The 20782-nt window shown below is 44.0% G+C and overlaps 2 protein-coding genes across 3 annotated transcripts in view; one reads left to right on the top strand and one right to left on the bottom strand.

Moving 5' to 3' along the window:
• Positions 1–143: 143 nt before the first annotated feature.
• DALRD3 (DALR anticodon binding domain containing 3) lies at positions 144–10297 on the bottom strand. 2 transcript variants are annotated; one of them, XM_073644882.1, is made up of 13 exons: positions 10069–10297; positions 7453–7757; positions 7086–7351; positions 6664–6716; positions 6465–6578; positions 5470–5540; positions 4077–4135; positions 3418–3500; positions 2676–2799; positions 2543–2601; positions 2256–2369; positions 786–854; positions 144–699 (listed from the first exon to the last, which is right to left on the bottom strand). In XM_073644882.1, exons 1-13 carry the CDS (start codon positions 10255–10257, stop codon positions 580–582), a joined length of 1626 nt encoding a protein of 541 aa, XP_073500983.1. In that variant the 5' UTR covers positions 10258–10297; the 3' UTR covers positions 144–579. The 2 variants fall into 2 exon arrangements, with proteins under 2 accessions (XP_073500983.1, XP_073500984.1); XM_073644883.1 differs by having other exon boundaries at positions 6465–6575.
• NDUFAF3 (NADH:ubiquinone oxidoreductase complex assembly factor 3) overlaps positions 10033–20782 on the top strand; it is a 56534-nt gene continuing 45784 nt past the window's right edge. The window contains exon 1 of the mRNA XM_073644884.1: positions 10033–10265. Within this exon, the coding sequence (XP_073500985.1) occupies positions 10256–10265 (10 nt within the window). The 5' untranslated portion in view covers positions 10033–10255. The remainder of the gene's footprint in view (positions 10266–20782) is intronic.

Genomic DNA, 20782 nt, shown 5'->3' with positions numbered 1-20782 from the left:
ACTATTGAATAACTTTAGATTCTTATTCTTTAGCGGTTAATAGTCCCCTATACTGTATGATGTATACCCCATAAATGCAGAACATTTATCTGCTACACAAGTAAAGTAAAGCCACATCTTTCTTAAATAAAAACACTTTATTATCTTCAAGATAAAGTGCATTTTATCAGCATTTACCATTACTGTCGAGTTATCATGGATGATAACTCACAATAAATATGTTAAAACGGAGACAGAGAATATTTACATTTTTTATCCCCAATCAGCCATTCTCTCTACACTCCCTAAAATCACAGAATAAAAGACATTCAATAGATTTCTGGAATGTCCCAGGTCAAGAAGAGTAAGAGAAGTGTCTGGTAAACTTATTGGAGGCTGCTTATTTCCAGGGGCCCATTGGATGAGTATTATGGCATCATCCCCTATCCCAGTTGCTGGTGATGGATATAAAAGTTCTTTCAATGTCGGTGTCATATGATTCCTCCTGATAAGACCACTTGTTCTCCAGGTGTACAGGCTAATACCAGGACCATAGATAGTTCATGTATGCATCAGCCCTATAGTGTCTGATCTTCAGTCCTATATCTGAGTCAATGGTAAAATATGAAGCGTCTTTAATGCAGAATGCAGCACGCTCTGAACGGCTTTCATCAGCTGCAGGCGAGCAAACATCTGACTGAAGAGATGAGGCAGCGGCTCCTGCAAAAGGCATGGAACGTGTTTTATTTCATTGCAAACTAACAAAAACTCACAATCTGTAGATAAAGCTGTGTGATATCACTCACCCCTAATATGTGCACCCTGTTGTAGTAACAGCTGAAATCCATGCTGAGGCTGACAAGGAATTTACACACCTGAAATAAAACCAATAGTCAATGTATAATACATCGGCCCTGACAAGTGGGATGTTCTGCAGCTGTAGAGATGCTCTGATGTAGTCAGCGCCGATTCGGGGCTTAGTGGCTATTGCAATAATATAATTTCCATCACGCCCTGATGATGCGACTGTCCGAGCATGGACTGTTTGCAGATCTCCTGATATATGCCTGTGAGGCTGTCACGCACGGGTCGGGAGACCTACAGTCAGTCTGTGCTCGGACCAAATAACATCTGCATGAGCCCTTAGGAGGTGACTGTACATATGCAGCTCTCTCCATTCACTTCTATGGAAGTTACTGAAACATGTAATTAAAGGGTTATTCCCAAAATAGTAAGGTAACCCCCTATTCTATGGATTTGGGGATAATTTACCAGTCACTGGGGTTCCAACCTCAGGGACCTCCAAAGGTTACAAGAACAGGGATATAAATCCCAGGAACCAGACTTTGCAGATCCCAGTTCTGCACGGAGTGAAGGTGGCGCATTCTCGACCTCCGCTCTGTTCATCATCTATGGCAGGGTTCCCCAACTCCAGTCCTCAAGGCCCACCAACAGGTCATGTTTTCAGGATTTCCTTACTAGTACACAAGTGATGCAATTATCCCCTGAGCAATACTAAGGAAATCCTGAAAACATGACCTGTTGGTGGGCCTTGAGGACTGGAGTTGGGGACCCTGATCTATGCGACTTCCAAAAAAAAGCAGCTCTGCTTTTCCCAGTAGTCCTAGCTGACCATATGCACCTCTGATCTAGGATCCACCGCCCTGTTCAGGGGTCCCACAGGTCAGAGTCCGCAGCGATCAGTAATTAATCCCCTATTGTACATATCGGGGATAACTTGCAATTTTGGGGAATAAACTTTTAGTCATGCTTGACTGTTTACCATATTTGTTATAGCAGTAAAAGGAAAGCATTGCAGCCACATTTTCCTCATCCTCAGCCTGAATCCCTGGTGACTGCGGGGGGCCTCAAGTTCTGGTGACAGGTGCGGGTACCATTGGTGGGCATTACATTTATCATGTGTAGTCACTGCCTGGTGCCCTCCACTTGCCTCCCGCTGCTCAGGTATCTGGTCCTGCATCCAAGTGACCTGTCAGTGGGGGCTCCATGGTAAGTGTGAACACTCCTCGCCTTGATGACTTTGTAGCTATGCCCGCCCCTTGCAGGAGCACCAATAACGGAAGCCTGACCACTAAAGCTTTAAATCTAAAGTTGCATTAAAGAAGAAGTTTGAAATTCTTTTGTGAAAGTCATATAGGACACAGATATAGCAAAGCCAGATTCATGACAAATTCAGCTCTACTACATCTCTATGCACTTGTCAGTGTCCTGGTCTCTTTCCCTTACATAGTAAACCAGCCCAGGAGACATCTTACCGCCTCGGTGTTGGCCGTGACCCGGATCCCGGGGGAGGTCGCTGACATCTGTGCCGACTGGCTGAGCACCTCTGGGAACATCATGATATAATTAAAGAGAAGGAGCCATTCTCCCTGTGTGATGAAACAGAAGTTGTGTTCAAGCCCTAACAGGCAACCGTCCAAAACAGAACATGATCTTTGCTTCACAACTTCTGGTCCCTATAAATGGTTTGTCAGATAAATAATAAACACCAGGGGGCGCCACTCTCATTACTGTGATGGGACATGGAGCAGGGCTCTCTCACCTCTTCACGTAGACTGGAGTAGTTGAGATCTCCGGCCGGTGGGAACTCTGGATAGGTGCCTGAGAAAAGAAGAATATATCTCTTATAACCAGAACACAGTCTGCAGCCCAAAAGTAGCTGACGGATATAGTACCTTGACTGACAGCGCCTTTATAGCTGTCAAACATGGTGGCCAGTCGGGCGCAGTTATACATCACAAATGCGCCACTTTTCGTTCCCTTGGTTGTGATGTTGGTCTCCCCCAAGTTCAGGTTCACCTTAATGGAAAAGTATAAAAAAAAATGTGCTATTGTAATTTATGACTGCAGATTGGATCATATATCAGACTGGAATTAGTTTTTTTTCCAGCTTGTCCCACTGTTCACTTTGGTCACCCCAAAGCATGAATATAGTGAGGGCTCATGGGTAAGAATGTCCCCATACACCGCCGCCATGGACGCACCACTGTATGTAGCAGTGGTCACCATTTTTTGCTGAAATGTAATACAGACCTCATAATGAAGACCAACCCCTGCTCTCTTTTCATAAAAGGTATAAACACTTTCGCCACCCCTTTTAGTATTTCCCCGTTGCATCTAAAATAAAAAAAACTAAGCAACTTTGCAAATAGTCTTGATTAAAAATGTCGTATTATTTTGTGCATACAGCTCCTATTCAGATCTGTGTGTCTCCATAGATACAGACTACAAACAAACCCTGTGTAGTCTGATCCTGCTCCATCTTCTCTTTTCCCTCCCGTTTCAAACCTGTGGCTCCACGGGGACGACTCCGAGGACGTCCTGACAGCAGCAGAATAAGAGGCAGAGCAGGATCTCCACTAGCACTAGATATAATTATATATATATATATATATATGCTTTCTGGGACTATATTACCTGGGAGCGATGGGGAGTTGCCATTAACTCAAACTTGATTGCAGCCGAGGTCAGAGAGTTAATAATTTCATCCCAGCTCTCACCTGGACATAAAGCGAGGAGATGATGAGCCGTGACATCGCACAACGTCGCCCCACACCGGCAAATGACATCAGTGAACATCAACCTGATTGCTGGAAGTTACCAGCCCGTCGCCTGCAGAGCTAAGGGTGCACAAATGCCTCTCTGCATCTTCTTAACTAAACTTTAGGCTGCATTCACACATCCATTTTTTAAACAGGCAGGACATTGACCCAGAGAAAGTCACTGATCCATACACACACATCAGTTTTAACAAGGGATCCACATTTCCGATCCTTGAGACTCAGAGCGAGTCCTATTCTAATCAGTGAATCAGACTCGGCCAGTAAAGTCTATGGGGATCTGTATAAAGCAAAAGACAAACTTTGTACATCAGTGAGTTTTCAACTCAATGCGAGTTAACGGATAAAAGAAAGTTCACACAGTTTACACCTTCAGTTTTTTAAAAAAAAAGTATGAGATAAACAAAACAGATGGTACACGCTTGACACGAGAGATAAACAGTCTGTTTTTGACAGATTAAAGAAAGGAAATGTGTGAATGCAGCCTTACAAAGAGAAAAATGCATAGGTCACAACCTTGAACACTTTCTCCATATTTCATGACTGAGGCTTCCAGCATTTGAGATTTCCGCAGCCTGGGGAAGACAATTGGAAAGAATTACCATGAGATACAGCAATGAGTCACCATGTCAATAATATATATCAGAAAAAAAAACAGCATTTTAAATAATGTGCAGCATTCTTTGCATATACACTGTATGGAGAAAAGTATAGGACCACAAGTCTTAACCACTGAATTCCGTTTTCAACGTCAACACAAATACTGCGCCCCCACCGGGAGCTTCATGGCAGAGCAGCTGTATGCAGCCGTACATCACCAAGCACAATGCCGAGCGTCAGATGAAGTGGTGTAAAGCCGCCACCACTGGACTTTGGAGGAGACGTGTTCTGTGCAGTGACGGATCGCACTTCTCTATCTGCGTCGAATGGAGTCTGGGTTTGGTGATTACAGTAGCACGTTACCCCCTGACTGCTTTGTGCCCCTGTACAGATGGAGGAGGATAAAGCTATGGGCTGTTATCAGGGGTAGGGGTCGGTCTCTTCTCTTCTTAATTCTTCAGCACATGACATTTTGGACAACTGTAGCTTCCAGCTTTGAGTAAACAGTTTGGAGAAGACCCTTTTCTGTTCCCGATGTCCAGTTCACAAGGTCCATACAGACATGGGGGAAGTTTGGTGGATGAGCAAGACCGGCTGCACAGAACCCTGACCTCAGCCCTAACCAATACCTATAATGGAGATTGTGAGCCCGGCCTTCCACCCTTCCCTCAAAATCAGGGTCTGACCTCACAAATGCTCTTCTGGGTTGTTGAGTAGTGATGATTTACGAGCATGCTCGGGCGAGCACCTATTATCTTCAGCGTGCTCGGGCGTTAAGTTTTTGTTGCTCCCTGAACATGATTTGTGACTGACAGCTTTAATGCATGTGAGGAATGCCTATTTTTGCACCATTCCTCACATGTATTAAAGCTGTCAAACAGTCACAAATCATGTTCACGGAGCGATGAAAACTTAACGCCCGAGCACACTGAAGATAATAGGTGCTCGCCCGAGCATGCTCGTAAATCTCGAGCAACGAGCATGCTCGATCATCACTATTGTTGAGGAAACAGTCCCCCAAAACTTTGCAGAAATCCCTCCCAGGACAGCGGGAGCCGTTATATCTGCAGAGGGGACGACTCTTTATTAATATCCAAGGGTGTAGAAAGGAAGGTCAGAAAAGCTCCTGGAGGTGAGACGAGGGGGCATATACTTTTCTGCATATAGTGTACCTGTGAAATTCTAAACTACTTTTTGCCACCACTAGAGGGCAACCTGTTTACATTTGTCGCAGCCATAGATGGATCATTCCCTTCTGACAGGACCATGTTTAATGATGTGTGTTGAGGACACACTGAGAAGAACTTACTGAAAGTACTGAGAGCAGCTGATGAGTGTCGCAGAGTTGAGAAGTTTTACAGGACCACATATCAGATGCTTCTGTAAAATAAGCAACAGTAACATCAGATCTATAATACACAGGGGCAACTGAAACATGATACCCATTTATTCAGTTCGTAATTTGCAGAAGCAGAGCTGCAGTGTAAAGTATGAGGGTTGGACAGTGCAGCCTGAGACACACAGGGTTATTTCAAACAAGCTCAGACACCAGTAGACGTTGCAGCTGTGAAAAGAGCAGCGACCATCATTGTGACTGGAGAACAGCGAGGCCCCTCTACTAGTGCACGTTCCCCCCACTATGGACATTCCCTGCATATCAGGTCCTGGTAATGTGCGGGAACATTTGTACAGATCCTTATAATCCACAAGGCACATCTGCTGATCTGGTCTATCTACTGCAGTATAATACAGGGGACCTGACTCAGGAAACTGAGCCCCCATAATCTCAGAGCAGGATCAGGAGCTGCAACTGCAGGAAGTGTTTCATCCCACAGCTCAAATTAACCCCGCGCCTCCAGAATGGACATTTCTATATAGCCAAAACACATCAATACTGCCCATTCCTGTAGTGCTTTGCAACCTATGTCCGAACTACAACTTCCAGAACAACAGCAAGCTTCATTTTTTTATGCATTTCATCCAGATTGATTACAAATTACAAAAGGAACACTTAGGTAGCACAGAATATAAGACACAACACAGCAGCCCTCTGGGGGCCCAGATGAACGCCGCCTAGACTCTCAAATACTTATAGCCAATAACTTGTGAGAATCGGTCATCAACAAATCACCCATAGCAAAATATTGGATAAAATTCTGCTGGCATTTATGGCGGCATTGTACTCGCCACTTATAAAGCCATTGTGGCTGTATGTATGGGGCCTCTGGGGGTGCAAGTGAAAAGTCTGCTGCAACATTCATGCTGTGCATCTTTGGAGGGTAAGCATCTTAGATTTGTGAGTACCTGAGTGACATCTCCATTGCTGGGGACCAGCAACCTCCAGAGAAGGTCCACTTTCTGCTGATGGAACTCTTCCTCGCAGCCGACGATGTGTAACACCATACTGGAGGACGTCTGCTGAAAATGTACAAAAATCATAATTATGAGAAAATTCAGAATGGTAAGAACAGTGCATCTAGAGGACGCTTATAGGATTACTTACCTCCTGGGCGGATCTCTGCAACATTGCCACATGCCGTAGATCATCTTCACTCACTACATAAGAAAAATATTTCTGAGTGAGGGGTCTAACAGGAAGACAAACTGAGTTCCAGGATATTATTTAAAAAAAAAATATATATATATATATATATATATATATAAAAAACACATATTGGGGTTTATTACTCTCATAGTTGCAGCTGCAGTACTCTATGCGACCAGCAGATGTCACAACAGCATAAAGTTCAATATGGGCTGAATTACAGTAAAAAGGAGACTCCTACTGGCAGTGTCTGGTACTGCAATCAGCTAAAAAAATCATTATTGTTATACTGGTTGATAAAGCATATTTTAATAGAGTGATAAAGTCCCCCTTAAGGATCTCTAATTTAATTCAGATATGCGAATCTGATTTTGGTTTACCAATAAAGAAGTCTAGATTTGGGTCATATCCTTGTAGGCTTATGTTGTGCTTCTCTGCAAAGGTTTTGAGTTGCAAACTGATTACTCCAGGTGTAGAGTCCACATGTCTGCTATGTTGGATATAGTCTCTTAGGAAGTCCTTAAAACTCAAAACAGTCTCTTCTAGAGAAGCTGCAGCGTCTGCACAAGGCCATGAGATCCCCAGCTGGCTCAGGAATTCATCCACCTCCTTGCAGAGCCTGACGGGGACCAGGGATACTTGTTTTCTAAAAAAGAAAAGAATAATGCAGGTTATGAGCTCCTGCAGGTAGAAAACCAGTCCTGAATTTAGCTCTAGTTGTGCATGAAGTATAAGGGATTAACGGACCCCTTTAAGGTGAGGACTTTAGCCAGGTGATCGGCTACTAGCGCGGCTCTCAGGTGGCTCAGTCGCAGTGTCTCCAGACTCCTACAGCCGTGCAGCGGAGCACAGTTCAGGATGACAATGTGCTGTCCATCATCTACACAGGGAAGAGGTTTCAGATATGGAGAGAAGTCTCGGAGAACACGATGGAAAACTGCAGGTCTGTCCAACTGAACGACTAGTCCGGCCTCAGACTGCAGACATGTCTTCACCGGCGGGAGACCCGGGGCAGCCAGAGATGTCAGCGTCTGTACAAGATCCGCAGGAACCTGGAAAATCCAAGAACATTAGTAAGGGACAAGTCATTACAAGAACTGCCAGTACAAGCTCAGATACACAGCATTGTATATGATGGGCTTAGATACACATTCGGCAGTATCACACGATAGGCTTAGATGCACTGGCGCAGCGGTATCATATAGGAAAGGCTTAGATACACGGGCGCAGCGGTATCATAGGATAGGCTTGGATGCACTGGCGCAGCGGTATCATAGTATAAGTTTAGATACACGGGCGCAGCGGTATCATATAGTATACGTTTAGATACACGGGCGCAGCGGTATCATATAGTATACGTTTAGATACACGGGCGCAGCGGTATCATATAGGATAGGCTTAGATGCACTGGTGCTGCGGTATCATGTAGGATAGGCTTAGATACACGGGCGCAGCGGTATCATAGGATAGGCTTGGATGCACTGGCACAGCGGTATCATAGTATAAGTTTAGATACACGGGCGCAGCGGTATCATATAGTATAAGTTTAGATACACGGGCGCAGCGGTATCATATAGTATACGTTTAGATACACGGGCGCAGCGGTATCATATAGGATAGGCTTAGATGCACTGGTGCTGCGGTATCATATAGATAGGCTTAGATACACGGGCGCAGTGGTATCATGTAGGATAGGATTAGATACACCGTGTATCTAAGCCTATCCTATATGATACCGCTGCACCAGTGCATCCAAGTCTATCTAAGCCTATCCTATGATACCGCTGCGCCTGTGTTTCTAAGCCTATCCTATATGATACCGCTGTGCCCGTGTATGATGCACGGGCACAGCGGTATCATATAGGATAGGCTAAGATACACAGGCGCAGCAGTATCATATAGTATACGTTTAGATACACAGGCGCAGCGGTATCATATAGGATAGGCTTAGATGCACTGGTGCAGCAGTATCATATAGGATAGGCGTAGATACACGGGCACAGCGGTATCATGTAGGATAGGCTTAGATACACGGGCATAGTGGTATCATAGGATAGGCTTAGATACACGGGCATAGCGGTATCATAGGATAGGCTTAGATACACAGACAGCGGTATCATATAGGATAGGCTTGGATGCACTGGCACAGCGGTATCATATAGATAGGCTTAGATACACGGGCACAGTGGCATCATGTAGGATAGGATTAGATACACCGTGCATCTAAGCCTATCCTATATGATAGACTTGGACGCACTGGCGCAGCGGTATCATATAGGATAGCCTAAGATACACGGGCGCAGCAGTATCATATAGTATAAGTTTAGATACACGGGCGCAGCGGTATCATATAGTATACGTTTAGATACACAGGCGTAGCGGTATCATATAGGATAGGCTTAGATGCACGGACATAGCGGTATCATAGGATAGGCTTGGATGCAAGGTCTCCCCCTATATGGAGAGATTAGATACACGGGCGGAGCGGTATCATATAGGATAGGCTAAGATACACGAGCGCAGTGGTATCATATAGTATAAGTTTAGATACACGGGCGCAGTGGTATCATGCAGGATAGGCTTGGATTCACTGACGCAGCGGTATCATATAGGATAGGTTAAGATACACAAGAGCTGTGGTATCATATAAGTTTAGATAAACGGGCGCAGCGGTATCATGTAGGATAGGCTTAGATACACGGGCGCTGTGGTATCATATAGGATAGGCTTAGATGCACTGGCGCAGCGGTATCATATAGGATAGGCTTAGATACACGGGCACAGTGGTATCATGTAGGATAGGCTAAGATACACGAGCGCAGTGGTATCATATAGTATAAGTTTAGATACACGAGCGCAGTGGTATCATATAGGATAGGCTTAGATGCACTGGCGCAGCGGTATCATGTAGGATAGGCTTAGATGCACTGGCGCAGCTGTATCATATAGGATAGGCTTAGATGCACTGGCGCAGTGGTATCATATAGGATAGGCTTAGATGCACTGGCGCAGTGGTATCATATAGGATAGGCTTAGATGCACTGGCGCAGCTGTATCATATAGGATAGGCTTAGATGCAAGGTCTCCCCCTATATGGCGAGATTAGATACACCGGCTCAGCAGACAGCACAACACATTAAGATAAGGTGGAAACAAATCTGCACAATGTTACACAATCTGATGAAGTCGCAGGTCTGTTCCCTCCATAGAAGTTAATTTTAAATTCCAAAACGTTTCACGCCTTCTAGTGCAAAGTGCAGCTCTGACCACACACGTGACCCTGACATCTGCATTCACCAGTAACTCAAAACGAGCAGCATCTGCGCGCTGATTACAGCCATGTGACCTGCACCCTGCATGCACCTCTCCATCCGGGAAGCTTGTCTTCAGCGCGCCCCTGGGTACTAGGAAGTCTCTACTCCTAAGGTTCTTCTGGCTGCTTTCTTTGAACCATACAGTAGAGGGCGCACAAGAGCCCAGCAGCGCGTTACCCAGGACCCGCAGAGCCTCAGACACCCACACTGGTCCGGTACCGCAGGACTCAGCCTCCATGTCGGAATGTAAGACAACGGAACCTTTCTTTTCTTACCTAGTTGTCAGACGGAAGAAAATATCTGTAGAACCAAAGGCCTGTGCAGGATGTGACGTCAGGCTGCTGTTTAAGAAGCCATATTGGTTGTGGCATTTTTACTATTATTATTATTATTATTATTTATTATTATAGCGCCATTTATTCCATGGCGCTTTACATGTGATAGGGATATACATAACAAAAGCATTTACATAATCTTAACAAAACGAGTCAGCGACTGGTACAGGAGGAGCGAGGACCCTGCCCGCGAGGGCTCACAGTCTACAAGGGATGGGTGAGGATACAGTAGGTGAGGGTAGAGCTGGTCGTGCAGCATTATTTGTGGAGTGGTGGTTACTGCAGGTTGTAGGCTTGTCGGAAGAGGTGGGTCTTCAGGTTCCTTTTGAAGGTTTCCACGGTCGGCGAGAGTCTGATATGTTGGGGTAGAGAGTTCCAGAGTAGGGGGGATGCATGGGAGAAATCTTGTATACGATTGTGGGAGGAGGAGATAAGAGGGGAGTAGAGAAGGAGATCTTGTGAGGATCGGAGGTTGCGTGCAGGTAAGTACCGGGAGACTAGGTCACAGATGTATGGTGGAGACATGTTGTGAATGGCTTTGTATGCCATGGTTAGGGTTTTGAACTGAATTCTCTGGGCAATGGGGAGCCAGTGAAGGGATTGACAGAGAGGAGAGGCCGGGGAATAGCGGGGGGACAGGTGGATTAGTCGAGCTGCAGAGTTTAGGATAGATTGGAGAGGTGCAAGAGTGTTGGAAGGGAGGCCACGGAGCAGGAGGTTGCAGTAGTCGAGGCGGGATATGATGAGGGCATGCACTAGTGTTTTTGCAGAGTCTTTGCTGAGGAATGCACGGATCCGGGAGATGTTTTTGAGTTGGAGTCGGCAGGAGGTGGAAAGGGCTTGGATATGTGGCTTGAAGGAGAGACCAGAGTCCAGGGTTACCCCAAGGCAGCGAGCTTGTGGGACTGGGGAGAGTGAACAGCCATTGACGTTGATGGATAGGTCGGATGGGGGATGTGAATGAGAGGGTGGAAAGATGATGAACTCTGTTTTATCCATGTTGAGTTTTAGAAATCTGTCGGAGAAGAAGGATGAGATGGCGGACAGACATTGTGGGATTCTGGTTAGTAGGGAGGAGATATCGGGTCCAGAGAGGTAGGTCTGTGTGTCATCAGCATAGAGGTGATACTGAAAGCCGTGAGACTCTATGAGCTGTCCCAGGCCGAAGGTGTAGATGGAGAAGAGCAGAGGTCCTAGAACTGAACCTTGGGGGACACCGACAGATAGGGGGCGAGATGAGGAGGTGGTGCGTGAGTGGGAGACGCTGAATGTCCTGTCTGTTAAGTATGAGGAGATCCAAGATAGAGCCAAGTCCGTTATGCCAAGAGATGAGAGAATCTGGAGTAAGAGGGAATGGTCCACTGTGTCAAAGGCAGATGACAGGTCCAGAAGGAGGAGGATGGAGTAGTGTTGCTTGGATTTGGCATTTAGTAGGTCGTTGGTGACTTTGGTCAGGGCAGTTTCAATCGAGTGATGCGGTCGGAAGCCAGATTGTAGACGGTCGAAGAGGGAGCAGGAGGAGAGGTGGGAGGACAGTTCAAGGTGGACATGTTGTTCTAGAAGTTTTGAGGCAAAGGGGAGGAGTGATATGGGGCGGTAGCTAGTCAGAGAGGAAGGGTCAAGGGAGGGCTTTTTGAGGATGGGTGTGATTGCGGCATGTTTGAAACATGAGGGGAAGACTCCGGTTGTTAGTGATAGATTGAAGAGGTGGGTTAGGGTTGGGATGAAGACTGTGGTGAGGTTAGTGATGAGGTGGGATGGGATTGGGTCAAGTTCGCAGGTGGTGAGGTGTGATTTGGAAAGTAAAGAGGAAACTTGACCTTCTGTAATGGTGGAGAAGTGGGGTTTGGAGGAGGAGGGTTGAGTAGATATGAGGAGGGGTTGTGTGGACTTTAGGCAAAAGTTTTGTCTGATGGTGTCAATCTTCTGTTTGAAGAATGAGGCAAAGTCGTCGGCTGAGATGAGAGAAGAGGGAGGAGGTGCTGGGGGACGAAGGAGAGAGTTGAAAGTGTTAAATAGCTGTTTAGGGTTGTGAGATAGGGAGGATATGAGAGATGAGAAGTAGGTTTGTTTTGCTGTAGTGAGTGCGGACTTGAAATTAGTGAGGGATTGCTTGAATGCGATGAAGTGCTCGATGGAGTGAGACCTTTTCCATCTCCGCTCCGCAACCCTGGAGGCCCGGCGCAGTTCTTTGGTAAGTTTAGTGTGCCAGGGTTGCCTGTTGGATGTGCAAGGTGTGGTGTGTGTGAGAGGGGCGATCGAGTCTAGAGCTGAAGCTATTGTGGTGTTATATGAAGCAGCAGCAACGTCTGCATCGTGTAAGGAATTTATGTCTGTGAGAGGAAGGAGGGATTCAGAGAGAGAGTGTAGGTCAAGGTGTTTGAGATTTCTGCGAGGGTGTGTGAGTTTGTGGAGTGGGGATTGTGCACCCGGAGAGGAGAGGGTAGAAAATGTGAGGAGGTTATGGTCAGAGAGAGGGAGTGGTGAGTTAGAGAGGTTAGATAGGGAACAGAAGCGGGTGAAGATGAGGTCCAGTATGTGGCCATCTTTGTGGGTGGGTGTGGAAGACCATTGAGTGAGTCCAAAGGAGGAAGTGAGGGATAGGAGCTTAGAGACAGACGAGTGGGGAGTGTCAATGGGGATGTTGAAGTCACCCATTATGATAGTGGGGATGTCAGTGGAAAGGAAGTGAAGCAGCCAGGTGGTGAAATGGTCTAAGAAGGTGGTGGCTTGCCCTGGGGGTCGGTAAACGACGGCCAGTTGGAGGGGGAATAGATGCGCACACAGTGCACCTCAAAAGAGGGGAGTGTAACGGAGGGTGGCAGTGGGATTTTGGTGAAAGCGCAGAGTTCTGATAGGAGGAAACCTACGCCTCCACCATGTTTGCCATTGGGGCGGGGGGTATGGGAAAGGTGGAATCCGCCATATGAAAGGGCAGCTGGGGAGGCTGTGTCAGAGGGGGTGAGCCAGGTTTCGGTGATGGCGAGGAAGGAGAGTTTGTTTGTAATGAAAAGATCGTGGATGAAGGAAAGTTTGTTGCAGACAGAGCGAGCGTTCCATAGAGCTCCTGTTAGTATAGCTGAGGAAGTGGGTATTAGTTGGATGGGTATGAGGTTAGAAGGGTTGCGACAGTTTGAGGAAGGTCGTGGATAGGAGGTAGAAGTGACTGTGGGGATATGGCGAGGAGGACCAGGATTTGGAGAGATATCTCCAGCAGTGAGGAGGAGCAGAGAACGTGTTAGCAGGTGGGAACAGGAGAGGGCATGAGGTGGCTGTCTGTGTTTGGAGATCCAGGATTGAATGTTGAGGAATAATTTGGAGGAGGAGGTGAGATGAATTGGGAGGATAGAGGGAGAGATGAAGAGTTTCTATCTAATCTGTTGTGTTTACTTTACACATTTGGACTCCACAGTGCGCATGTCAGCCAGAGATACCTAGAAGCCTCACTACATTATTAGTACACCCCATGAATGGCTAATTATAGGGGTTCCACTCAATTTGACCTCCACTAATTGTGAAAATAAGGTGGCCGACTAAGTGCAGTCATTCGCCATTATTTACCCTATTGAGAAACTGAATCAGAAACACTACGTATGAAGCGAGGGGGGCTTATCCCGGGGATGGGGGGGATATGTTCAGCCCTCAGTTGTTTTTCAGGCATGATATGTTATCCAGTTCTTGAACGGAGGCCGCACCAGGTCTATGTGGCCCCTGGGTGAGAGTCCCAGGGGGCCCCTATTCTGTTTGCTTTTTCCTCCTCACCATCGAAGAATAATAACTTTTCATTTTTAGTCAATAGTTATATCGGAACTTTTTTTTTGCCGGGCAAGTTGTTGTTTTCATCATCACCATTTTGGGATCCATATGACTTTCTGATCTCTTATTAGTAAATTTTTTGGGGAGGCGAAGGGACCCAAAAAAACCTGGTGATCCTGCTGTTTTAATTTTTTCTTGTTTCAGCAATCACCGTATGGAATAAATACTATTAAACCTGATTAGAAAAGCTGCAGGAGTCGGTGGGCCCCAGACCAGAGCCCTTCCCCTCCTTCATGCCTTCATCCGCGCCCCTCTTCTGATTAGTAGCCCAGAATGGCATCATGCGCCTGTCCTGCTAATTTTTTACATTTTACTTACATTCTGGTTAAATAGGGGTGATACAAACTTTTATATTCTTTTTTTTTTTTTTTTTATTGACCCCGTATTTGAGCTGAGGATAACTTGTACAATACACTGTGATACTGTAATATTGCAGTATATTGTAACATCAACAGTCTCCTATGAAGCCTGGCATGTACATGCATGGCGGATACAGGGGACTTCAGTAGGCTTCCTGGCTGCCATGACACAGGCAACCCGCAGTCATGTTGTGGGGTTTGTCAATGGGTGTCGGAAGGGTCACCACCATTTTTAACCTCTTCAATTCTATTCTAATGATTGCTGCGATTAGAGGTATTTCACAGCTGACACCTGCACTGTATGGAGTGGGGACCCCCAGACGCTGCGAGCTCTAGCCCTTTCCCAATTTTGCCAGATGCTGTTGCCAGTCTTGATCATACTAATGCTGAGCGATTTTGCTTTTGTCTTTATGGAATACTGTCCTGGAGGCCCTTGATTAAATAAAGCATATGTCTGGAAGAGTCGGAGAATCACCTGAGTACTATCGAAGCTTCCCAATAAAGCTAGAAAACCAGTGCTTCTGTCAGGAGATGGATCCCCCCCACACCACATTTCACATTGAGATAGGGAAGGGACAAGAAATGGGCATGGATGGTGTGTGACCTCAAAGGGCTGATGGCTATGTGTAAAACCTTTATCTCCATATACGTCATGGGCACTTCAAAGAAACTCAGATTTTTTTTTAGCGTTTAGTCAGGACGCTGAGATATGAAAGGTTTCGCCATCACTTTATGATTAGTGGGAATTCGACATCTGGAAGTCCAACTGCTCCTGAGAATCACGTGAATCACTGTTGCCTTCCTGTCTAAGTTTTCCATCTGTGTAGGGAACTGAAACTAAATTTATTTACTTGAATGTGGCCATGCTGCAGTTCCTTGCACAGCCTGTGGCAAGGGTGGTGCTGTGTAGAAACAAAAAAATTAGAATTGACTGAAGAGCTGCGTCCCCTAATTCTTAAGATCAGGGTTCCCACATTCCACAATTGCTAGTAAGACAGTCGCCTCTACAACTTTATCAGTCATTGGTAATTGCTTGTTTTAGAACCAATCAGCACAAATATAGAAACTTCAGTTTTTTTCTTTTTAAATTAAATTTAGCAGTTTAAGTTGAGAATATCATGCTGTTTGCTCACATGTTTAATTTAACTGATGATTTTTTTTTTTTTTTTTTTAGTATTGGCACCTATATTAAAGTTTTTCAGCCCATATCATCCGCTCACATGTGAGGTTATGTGGGGACAAAATGCAAATATATCTTCACCCTAGGGCTTATGCACACGGTAGAGTAGATGTTCATGTACAGCCAAATAGGTCACAAGGAAGTCACAGTCTCACGTGATTTACATGGCACTGTATGAGGCAAATAAAGATCCATCAGATTTATATTTTTGCTGACAGACCTGTTATGGTCTTATGTTACCTGCCACAATCATTACTTGCAGTGTCACAATGCGACATTACAATCTTCAAGTCTCTTTACAGCTCGAGCCTTAAATGGTTATTCCCAAGTTAGTAACTTATCCCTTATGTTTAGGTTCGAGGATAACTTACTATTCACCGGATCTGAATGTAATTACTGGAAAACCCCAGTAATTTTGAGAACGAGACCATAGAACCCGGGAACCGTATTCTGCAGAACGCTATCTTGATGCGACCGTGCCATTAACAATGAATGGAGCGGAGATTGAACATGGGCACCTCTGCTCGATTAACGATGGCAATGCAGAGCCCAGTTCCAGAACCATATTCTTGGGAATGGAGTCAGATCCGATTCCCCAGTAAACAAGTAAGTTATCCCTGATCATATGGATAAGGGATAACTTACTATCTTGGGAATTACCCCCTTAATATACAGGATCCCCCTGATAATGGATAATGTTGGTTCTTAATAAAAGACAGATGTGTTTAACCTTATTCACATCTGCCAGATAGGTCATATTGTATTAGTTTTAGTTGTGATCTCTCCGCAGAAGACATTGATTTAAGGGTGTGTTCACACAGAGGTTTTTACATGATGGTTAAACCAAAAACGTATTTTCAAAGGAATCTGCTGGTGAAATCTGTGTCTGGCACTTGGGTTTCTGCCAGATTTGCAGTTTGATTTACTCAGGGTCCACGGAAAATCAGGTTGTTTTTCAATAACACTGTAGTATTGCTGATGATCTGTTGCGCAGAATAAGCATTGGGGACAATACACCAGTTGCACTTGCCCCTGGCAATTAATGGGCCCAATGCAACTGAGGCACTTACTCATCACTGTGCACACTGCATTTATGGGGTTGTGCTCAGGGGCTCAGCCCGCTGCATACAGCATTGGTGCTGGCTGTGTTGTACAGACAGCACCTAAGTCTAATTTCTATGATCAGTGCAAGCTACAATTGCATCACTTTAACCCTTTAAATGGCACTATCAATGGTGACAGCACCATTTAAGAACTACCTATCCACTGAAATATAACTTTATATATATAAATTTATTTGGTATCATAACATGCATAACTGTCCAAACTAATACAATATTTATCATATACAGTGAAAGCTGAAACAGAATAAAAAAAAAAAATCGAAATGGCAGAATTGCTGGGGTTTTTTTTTCTGTCAATTTGCCTCCCAAAAATGGAATGAAAGGAGATCAGGAAGTCCTATGGACTCAAATGGTAATGATAAAAAAAAATACAGGTTGTACTGCAAAAAAACAAGCCCTAATACAACTCTATCGATCAAAAATAAAAAAGTTATAGCTCTTGGAAAACAAGTAGGAAAAATCAAGAGAAGAGAGGCCTGCTGGGACTAATATTATACATGTGTATATAACTTTTTTTTATTTGTGTGTATACGGATATATACTTTCATCCTCACAAGTATGTACATATCGCTGACATTTAACTTTCCACCCGCTTCATCCCCCTGAAGCTGTTTAGAAAAATGATGGATATATTTTACTATGTAGATTAGAGTCACAACCGAAATTCAGTTCACATAATTATATTCGTTTGCTCATAGCGTCTGCTGGTTCCTCATGTGATACAGGTAAAGTGTAAAGATATTTGTTTAACTGGGAGCAAGTGAGAAAAGTCAGATGTTGTAATTTTCCAAACCCCTTCATTATCCATGCGTTATTTACCGACCTATCTGCAGATTATAGTTTAACAATAATGAAGCCAAGTTCACATGTGTAAAAATACTGCACTCATCAGATGCAGCATGTGGAACAAGGGCGAGCTAGGACTCCAGTCACACCGGGTGGTAGTGCACTATGCGTTTTGGAAAACTGTTCTTCTAATTCCCGCCACAACTCTTCTCTGAAGAATTTGGTGTAACATACGAGACCCCATGTTTTTACCCTCTAATTGTTAGCCGCAATATATAAAGATACAAAATGGAGACTAGTAATTAGTGTTGATGAGTTCTAGGTATAATCCTCCAGGGGGCGCCTAAAGTCTTGGGACCACATCATTCCTAGCAGAACCAACTTTGTCTGGATTTGTGCTGTGAAGGGACACAAAGCCAGTATTCTTGGAAAGATTTACACTGTGCCTTTTCTATACCTGTGCTGCCATCTTTTCTTTTTGGCTATGATCATATGAATGAACAAGGCAACTGTTAGGTGGATTCAAAACTGGCTTAGTGATCGGACCCAAAGAGTGGTCATAAATGGTTGCACATCCAGTTGGATGAATGTCTCAAGTGGGGTACCACAGGGCTCTGTCCTGGACCTTGTGTTGTTCTCCATCTTTATCAATGATGTAGATGAAGGAATTGAGGGTAAACTGATTACATTTGCTGATGACACAAAGCTAGGAGGGATAGCTAATACTAGAGAAGAGAGAGAGAGGATTCAAAAAGACCTAAGCAAACTGGAACTGTGGGCAGCAACTAACAATGTTTTTTAACAGGGAGAAATGCAAAGTCCTACATCTGGGCAAGAAAAATGGATAAAAAGCATATACAGAATAGGAGGAATATGGCTAAGAAAAATCACGTGTGAAAAAGAATTGGGTATACTAATAGATCACAGTCTATACATGAGTCAACAGTGTGATGCAGCAGCAAAAAAAGGCAAACACAGTTCTGGGATGTATTAACAGAATCATAGAGTCTAGATCACGTGAAGTAATTATCCCCCTCTACTCCTCTTTGGTCAGACCTCATCAGGAATACTGTGTCCCGTTCTGGGCGCCACATTTTAAAAAAGACATGAAGAAACTGGAGCAAGTTCAGAGAAGAGCGACCAGGATGGTGAGCGGACTGCAAACTATGTCCTATGAGGAATGGTTACAGGATCTGGGAATGTTTAGCTGCAAAAGAGAAGACTGAGAGGAGACTTAATAGCAGTCTACAAATATCTGAAGGGCTGTCACATTGTACAGGGATCATCCTTATTCTCATTTGCACAAAGAAAGACAAGAAGCAATGGGATGAAACTGACAGGGAGAAGATACAGATTAGATATTAGACACTGTTTGACAGTGAGGAGATCAATGAGTGGAACAAGCGGCCACGAGAGGTGGTGAGTTCTCCTTCAATGGAAGTCTTCAAACAGAGGCTGGACAGACATCTGTCTGAGATGGGTTAGTGAATCCTGCAAAGAGCAGGGGGTTGGACACGAGGACCCTGGTGGTCCCTTCCAACTTTAACATTCTAGGATTCTATGAATCTTCTATTTCATAATTTTCATAACCACATTCTATAAAATAAACACATAGTATGAAATATCAAAATCTTTATTTCCAACAGCTGGTATAAACACAAAAGATGTTCAATAGTTTTGCTACATTATGCAATTTTTTTTGACAAATTTTAAAGCAAAAGAATAATTCCATGAAAAAAAAAAGGAAAAAAAAAACAAAAAACTATAAGAGCCATGATAATCGTGCAGGTTGTTGATGCCTTCCCTGGATGCAGCGCACAGCCAAGAGGTGATCTGAGAATTTATGATCACGCCAGACCAACTTCTGACTGTCTACAGCAACAGGACTCTGATTATCAGAAACAAATAGATATATGTATATAAAATACAATTATATTGTATATAATATGTATATAAAATGTAAAAGAGTCCAGAAGAGATGGTTATTACATTGACACAAAACCAGTCATATATTACTCATATTCCTGTACATAGGGGGCAGTATTATAGTAGTTATATTCTTGTACATAGAGGGCAGTATTATAGTAGTTATAGTCTCGTACATAGGGGGCAGTATTATAGTAGTTATATTCTTGTACATAGGGGGCAGTATTATAGTAGTTATATTCTTGTACATAGGAGCAGTATTATAGTAGTTATATTCTTGTACATAGGGGGCAGTATTATAGTAGTTATATTCTTGTACATAGAGGGCAGTATTATAGTAGTTATAGTCTCGTACATAGGGGGCAGTATTATAGTAGTTATATTCTTGTACATAGAGGGCAGTATTATAGTAGTTATATTCCTGTACATAGGGGGCAGTATTATAGTAGTTATATTCTTGTACATAGGAGCAGTATTATAGTAGTTATATTCTTGTACATAGGGGGCAGTATTATAGTAGTTATATTCTTGTAAATAGGAGCAGGATTATAGTAGTTATAGTCTTGTACATAGGGGCAGTATTATAGTAGTTATATTCTCGTACATACGGGGCAGTATTATAGTAGTTATATTCTTGTACATAGAGGGCAGTATTATAGTACTTATATTCTTGTAGATAGAGGGCAGTATTATAGTAGTTATAGTCTCATACATAGGGGGCAGTATTATAGTAGTTATATTCTTGTACATAGGGGCAGTATTATAGTAGTTATATTCTTGTACATAGGGGGCAGTATTATAGTAGTTATATTCTCGTACATACGGGGCAGTATTATAGTAGTTATATTCTCGTACATAGGGGGCAGTATTATAGTAGTTATATTCTCGTACATAGGGGACGGTATTATAGTAGTTATATTCTTGTACATAGGAGCAGTATTATAGTAGTTATATTCTTGTACATAGGGAGCAGTATTAGGCCACAGCCCCACTATCAGTATTTGGTCAGTATATTTTCTCTGGAGTGGGAGCCAAAACCAGGTGAGGAACAATCAGAGAACAGGTATAATAGAAACAAGTGCACCAATTCTGCATTTTATCACCCACTATACTGAGAGTGGGGACGTGGCCTTATAGTAGTTATATTCCTGTACATAGGGAGCAGTATTATAGTAGTTATATTCTTATACATAGGGTGCAGTATTATAGTAGTTATATTCTTGTACATAGGGGGCAG

Source organism: Phyllobates terribilis, unplaced genomic scaffold (genome assembly GCF_046119375.1).
Source record: "Phyllobates terribilis strain yellow unplaced genomic scaffold, ASM4611937v1 Scaffold_8__6_contigs__length_399053987, whole genome shotgun sequence".
In the NCBI taxonomy this organism is placed as follows: domain Eukaryota; kingdom Metazoa; phylum Chordata; class Amphibia; order Anura; family Dendrobatidae; genus Phyllobates; species Phyllobates terribilis.
Note: the sequence above shows the minus strand (reverse complement) of the source record. Positions and strands in the feature narration are given on the sequence as shown.

What these genes read in the sequence shown, in the direction of transcription:
- DALRD3 (XM_073644882.1), bottom strand. Translation starts at nt 10,257, where the DNA reads ATGGAGGCTGAGTCCTGCGGTACCGGACCAGTGTGGGTGTCTGAGGCT. An exon ending in AGCTGCTCTCAGTACTTTCA is followed by an intron (nt 4,136 to 5,469) that starts GTAAGTTCTTCT and finishes TGTCTTCCCCAG; the next exon opens with GCTGCGGAAATCTCAAATGC. An exon ending in ACAGGGTGCACATATTAGGG is followed by an intron (nt 700 to 785) that starts GTGAGTGATATC and finishes TGCCTTTTGCAG; the next exon opens with GAGCCGCTGCCTCATCTCTT.